Raw genomic sequence first — 6,000 nt, 5'->3', positions numbered from 1 at the left:
GTGTGCTGTGGGGGGAAAGAAAGAGTTGGGGGAGAGGAAGCAGGGGCGATGTCCAAGACATTCGGAGAGTCATGGAATCACAGACCATCCTGAGATGGAAGAAACCAACAAGGATCATCGAGTCCAATTCCTAGTCCTGCACAGACCTCCCAACAATCCCAGCCTGGGCATCCCTGGCAGCGCTGTCCAAAGGCTCCTGGAGCTCTGGCAGCCTCGGGGCCGTGCCCACTCCCTGGGGAGCCTGGGCCGTGCCCAGCACCCTCTGGGGGAAGAACCTTTCCCTCATCTCCAGCCTGAGTCTCTCCTGACACAGCTCCAGCCGTTCCCTCGTGTCCCTTCTGGCGGGCCATCTGTCCCCTCTCAGCCCGTGTCGCCTCGGGTCCCGCTTCATCCCTGGACCCTTCCCCTGGTGCTCGGTGAGGTGCAGGAGGTGTAGGAGGCCTGGGGAAGCCGTGCGGGACCCGGGCTCTCCCCGCAGCTCCCACCCGCCGGGCTCTCGGCCCCTGCCCGGGCCGGGGTCACGGCGCTGCCCCGGGGGCCTCTCCCCGCGCTGCGCCGGCTCCGCGGGGTGCGGGGCGGGCCGGGGTCCGCACCCCACGCCGCAAACACACACACTCGCACCGCGGGACACCCCCCGGGGGGCGCCGCGGCGCGGAGCGGCCCCACGGCGCCGAGCGGCCCCGCGCCCGCCGGGCGGCGGTCGGGCCGGGCCGGGCCGGGCCGCGCGGTGCCCGGCGCGGGGGCGGAGGGCAGCGCGGGGCCGGCCGGGCGGGCGGCGGGGCTCCCGCGCCGGGCCAGACTCAGCCCCTTTCTCCCGGCGCCGCCGGCTGCGAGCGCGCCGCGGCTGGAGCTGCCCCCAGAGCGGCTCGTGATGGCGGCGGCGCGGGCTCGGCAGCGGGAGGCGCCCGCCCAGCCCTGCGCGCCGCGCCGCTAGCGGCAGCGCCCGTGCCCGCGGCGGCCGCCCCGGCCCATGCCCCGGGGGGAAGGGGGGCTGCAGCAGCCCGGCGAGCCGCCCACCCGCGCAGCGGGGGCATCGCCCCCACTCGCCGCTCCTGGGAGGGCGGAAAGGAGGCAGCGGCGGCGGCGGCGCCGGCTTTGTGCGCGGCGGGCGGATCGCAGGCCGCGGCGGCGCGGGGCTCGCCTGCTCCCGCCCCAGCCCCATGAACCAGCCGGACGGCTCCGCTCCGGCGGCGGCAGCGCAGGTACGCGGCGGCCGGGCGGCGTGTCCCCGGGGGGAGGCGGAGGGAGCGGGGAGGAAGGGAACGGAAGGGAAGGGAAGGGAAGGAGGGAGGGCGGCAGCCGCAGCCGCCCCGTCGCGGAGCCCCGGCGGCGCTTTGGCGCAGTGCGCGGGGGCAGCGGCGGCTCCCCGGACCCCGCCGTGCCGGACCCGCCGCCGCTCGGAGCGGGCGGAAAACAAAGCGGAGCCCAGCAGCCATGTCGGGGACGAGCCGCCCCTCGGCCCGGCCCGGCCCCGCGCCCCGGCCCGGCCCCGCCGCGCTCCGCTCCCGGCAACCCTTCCCGGGGCTTTTTCTTTTTTCTTTTTTCTTTTCCTTTTCCTTTTTTTTCCTTTTTTTTTTTTCCTCCTTTTTTTTTTCTTCCCCCCCCTCCTTCTCTTAATTTTTTCTCCGGAACGTTCTTTTTTTTTTTTTTTAATTTTTTTTTCCTCCCCCATTTTTTTTTTTTCCATTAAAACGACGCCACCTAGAGGAGACTATTTCATAAATAAAAAAAAATTAAAATTGAAAAAAAAAAAAAAAAAGAAAAAGGAAATGTTCTGCTATTTCTAATTTTTTTTCCCAGAAAGTTGGGGCGGCATCCCCCGTGTTTGGGTTCCTCTGGCAGCTCCCGCAGCTCCCCGCAAATTTCGTGTGTGTCCCTTTGGAGCCAAAGCCCAGCTCGTGGAAATGAAAATTAAACAGGAATTTGAATGAATTCAGGTTTTTCTCCCCTCCACCCCCATTTTCTGGAGAAAAAACGGAGCCTGGGAGCAGCAGAGTGCTGGGAAAGGAAAGTGAGTCAAGTTTTTGCTGGGCCCCCCCGGGTGAGCTGCAGGGAGGGATTACTTTGGGAAAGTGGGAGAATTGCTGTTCCGGAGCAATTAGGAATTGGGCTTCATTGTAATTTTGAACTTGTGCAGCAAGCTCTGCCAAAACTCAGGGTTTATTTTTTTTTTTCCCTTTTTGCTGCAGTGCTTGAAGTTATTTTGTTTGAAATGAGGAGTTTTGCAGGAAAACGAAGAACCCAGAAAATTTGCTGTGGACACACCCAAATTTTTTTTTTTTTTTTTCTTTTTGTGATTTTGGATTTCACGCAAAACTGCTGTGAAACAATGAGGTTCTAAACACAGTCCAAGAAAACACGAGGACAAGCAAAATTAAGAGTCGAATGTCAGTTTTATTTTGAAATTTCTTGGCTTTTTGGATGGTTTCTCCTGGCATAATTAAAACAGTTTCCAGCATTTAATTTCCTACTTCTTTTGTAAAGAAAATTTCCATACTATGGTTTTTAGGGTTTTTTTCTCCTTCTTTTTTTAGACACACTGTAATAACTCCAGGTTCTATGGCTCACATAAATCTAATATTTACACAGGTTTATTATGAGGTCCGCCATGATATTATGAATATGCATAATTAACAATATTGTGAAAAAAAATTTGCAGATTTAGTAATTTTCATTTTTTTTTTAAACTGAAGTGCCTTTAAAGGGCTCAGCCATGATATTTTTCACAATTTCAAAATCCTTTTTCTCCTTGACTGTTAAAGCCTTGCTGGAGTTTGAATTGAAAATATTTTTTTTTCATAATTATTTTTTGGTGGGTTTTAAAAATTTTTTTTGTTTGTTTGTTTTTGCTTTTTTTTTTTTTTTTTTTTTTTTTTTTAATGCTGTCCTGTCCCTATTATTTTGCTGTTACAGAGTGTCTGTGAGTTCTGGACTGTGCACACACTGGTTTATTATTCTAGGGTTGCCCTTGAATACTGGGGTCTTGGTATTGATCTTTTTAAAAATAAATAACAAAAGAGCACTGAAACATGCATTGTTTCAAGAAAAAAGCAATCTAGGAGAGCTGCATAGCCTTTCCACCCAAAAGTGGGGGAGGGAGAGGAAGGGAAAGATTAGGTCAACATTGAGTTTTACCAACCTTGACACAGTATCCTCTCTAAAATGGGGACAAAATAGCAAGATGGCTGGCTCCACAGCTGCAGCAGTTTGGATTTTTTGTTTGTTTTTTTTTTTTCTTTTTGGAAAAAAAGCATTTTTAAATTTTAAACTCCAAAGTCAGTTTCTGGAGCTGCTGGGCACCCACCAGCAAATGCTGAAATCTGGGCGCTGCACAAAATAAAATTAAATTTCAAGCCCGAATGAATTTTTAATTTTGAATCTCAAACCTCTGAAAAGTTTTTTTTTTTTTTGATTTTTTTTTTTTGGTTGTTGTTGTTTTGTTTTTGATTTTCTGTTCCCAGTAACTTGATATTTGCCAGAAATCAGAAAGGAATGGCTGGTGAATTCAGGGTTTCGGGGGCTGTTATCACTTTTCTCCCTTTTATTTGTTTCATGCTTTGAGTTTTTCAAGGTGGGGTGGGGGGGGTGGGGGAATGGAAAAAATTTGCAAAGCAGGATAACTCTTGGGTGGAGGAAGAAATACTCCGAAATGTCAGCTCCATATTTTTATTTTTGCATTTATTTGCCCCCCCTCCCCCTCCCCCCCCCCCCCAGAAAGGGACCCACCCTCTTCCTGAATCCCTTTTTTAGCAAATAATGGAGCGGGAGGCTGGTGCCAGCCTGGCAGTGGTGCAGTTAGAGCCGGGTGGCACATCAGGGTAAAAATTACACACAATGCTCCAAATTGGATTAAACAGTCCCGGAGAATATTTTCTTCATGGTTTCATCCAGGAAACTGGAGCATGGTGGCTTTTCCACGTTCTTACCCTCCAAGAATTCCCTTCCTTGAGCTGCACCCCAAAACTTTTACTACGATATGGTTATACCCCAAGAAGCCGTTTAGCTGTAGGTTTTGGGGTTTTATTTTTTTAAAAAAAGAAGGTTTCATACATTTTTTTCTCATGTGAATCAAATCTTTTGATGCTGCTTTTCCTTTGCCCTGCCACACACACCCAGAGATACGGGGAGCAACCCCGTGGATTCGGGATTTGGGGGGGGGGGCACACTGATGGGTGCTGCATTTTAATTAGAATTAATTACCAAACTCAACTCTCGGGTGACGGTGCCAGCATTTGGCGATGATACCTCGCAAGTTTCTCCAGAAGGCGAGGGATTGGAGGCGTTTTCAGCTGTTGTGGAGCCGCTGGGTGCTGCTGGGGGTGCTGCGCGCGGCCCCTGCAGCGCTGGGCTGAGGCCGTGTCCCCCCTGCGCGGGGATGCTGCCGCTGTGGGAGCTGCAGCCTTGCCCATCTTTAACTCCCCGAGGAGCAGCGAGCTTTCCAGCACCAGATCCCGCAGCTGGGGGTTTAATGCCTCTGAATCTCACCTTTCTGGCTGTCCTTCCAGCACGAACCTGCTCCTGCCTGGAAAAGATTTCATAATTTTTCATTGCAGTCTGCCTTTAGGGGGATATTTTTTTTTTTTTTTGTCTTCTGGAAAGTTGATCAATATTTTATCCTTTTCAAAACTGCTGTTGGCAGCCTGGAAGAGGAAGGGGAGGGAGGGAGCTCAGCTGAGTGATACCAACAGATTTCTTGTGACATAACTGAAATGTATTTTTTAAAGAAGAAAAATTTCCAGGACCTCGTTTTCAGTGACATATTTTCATCCCAGAATGAAAACAGACATAATATTATTAAAGTAGTAGATAATATTTATACAAATGTCATATAAAACCTTGGGAGGTTATTGCATGACTCCAGGATAATTTAAATATATATCACTGCCATAATGCAACGCTGGGAATAGTTCAGTTCACGGGTGCAGTCACGTGGCCCCAGTGATGCACAGTCAAGTTTGCAATTATGCAAGTGCAGGAGTGAAATTAGAGTGGAATTAGTGTTCTAAAAATTAGATTAATTTAATTTTAATTTTTTTGGGGGGGGGTAGAGGGTTGAAACCTGCTCTGAGGGTCATGCTGATACAGAGTCAGGATTTGTGCCCACTCTGCCAGGACAGGCTCAGGCTGGAGATGAGGGAAAGGTTCTTCCCCCAGAGGGTGCTGGGCACTGCCCAGGCTCCCCAGGGAATGGGCACGGCCCCGAGGCTGCCAGAGCTCCAGGAGCCTTTGGACAGCGCTGCCAGGGATGCCCAGGCTGGGATTGTTGGGGGGTCTGGGCAGGGCCAGGGGCTGCACTCATGATTCCTGTACATCCCTTCCAGCTGTGGATATTCTGTGGATCAACAATTCTTTGGATGCTGTGCCTGTTCCAAGATTTCCACCTTCCCACCGTGGAATGGCAGGACTCGGCACGAGGTCCATGGTCCCGTGTGCCCACGGCACGGCTCCCCTGGCACAGCCCCCCACGGCACAGGCCCTGCGGGGCCAGGCTGGCTCTGGGGGGCTGACACTGTCGGGTCCCTGGCACTGCCCACCGAGCCACTGGTGGCCTCTACTTGAGCACCTCAGCCATGGCTCAGATTTCAGCGGTGGCACAGGGGATGGTGCCGCCCGCCCGGTGCTGCTGTGGGATCAGGGTGTGCAGGAAGTGTGGCGCATCCCAAGGGTTTGCTGCATCGCCCAAACCCTGCGGGTGCTACTCTGGGCTCTGTCTTTGCTCCAGTTCATGCTTGGGGCCCTGTAGGTGATTATTTGTGTGCTGGGAGCTGTAAAACAGACAAGGGTGGTCCTGCAGTTGTGGGGAAATACCCCAAAATGTGAGTTTTGTCAGAGGTTTGCCACATCAGGCACTGTTTGTGCGTAATGTACCAAGTGGGGCGAGGGGAAGAGGTGCCTGGGCAGGGCCTGCCAGTGCTGCTGGAGGCTGTGGGCATTTTTGGTTAGGGATGTGGGGAAATGGCCCCAGGGGATATTTATTCCTTGCAGTTTCTACATTTTTGT

The 6,000-nt window shown here is 52.6% G+C and overlaps 1 protein-coding gene across 1 annotated transcript in view; it reads left to right on the top strand.

Annotated features, from left to right (window-relative positions):
- Positions 1-950: 950 nt before the first annotated feature.
- Positions 951-6,000, top strand: part of ZNF618 (zinc finger protein 618) — a 148,523-nt gene continuing 143,473 nt past the window's right edge. The window contains exon 1 of the mRNA XM_066201539.1: positions 951-1,202. Within this exon, the coding sequence (XP_066057636.1) occupies positions 1,161-1,202 (42 nt within the window). The 5' untranslated portion in view covers positions 951-1,160. The remainder of the gene's footprint in view (positions 1,203-6,000) is intronic.

Source organism: Chamaea fasciata, unplaced genomic scaffold (assembly GCF_029207755.1).
Source record: "Chamaea fasciata isolate MVZ Bird 193981 ecotype frontalis unplaced genomic scaffold, bChaFas1.0.hap1 SCAF_20, whole genome shotgun sequence".
Lineage (NCBI taxonomy): Eukaryota > Metazoa > Chordata > Aves > Passeriformes > Sylviidae > Chamaea > Chamaea fasciata.
This window is presented reverse-complemented; position numbering and strand designations above follow the sequence as displayed.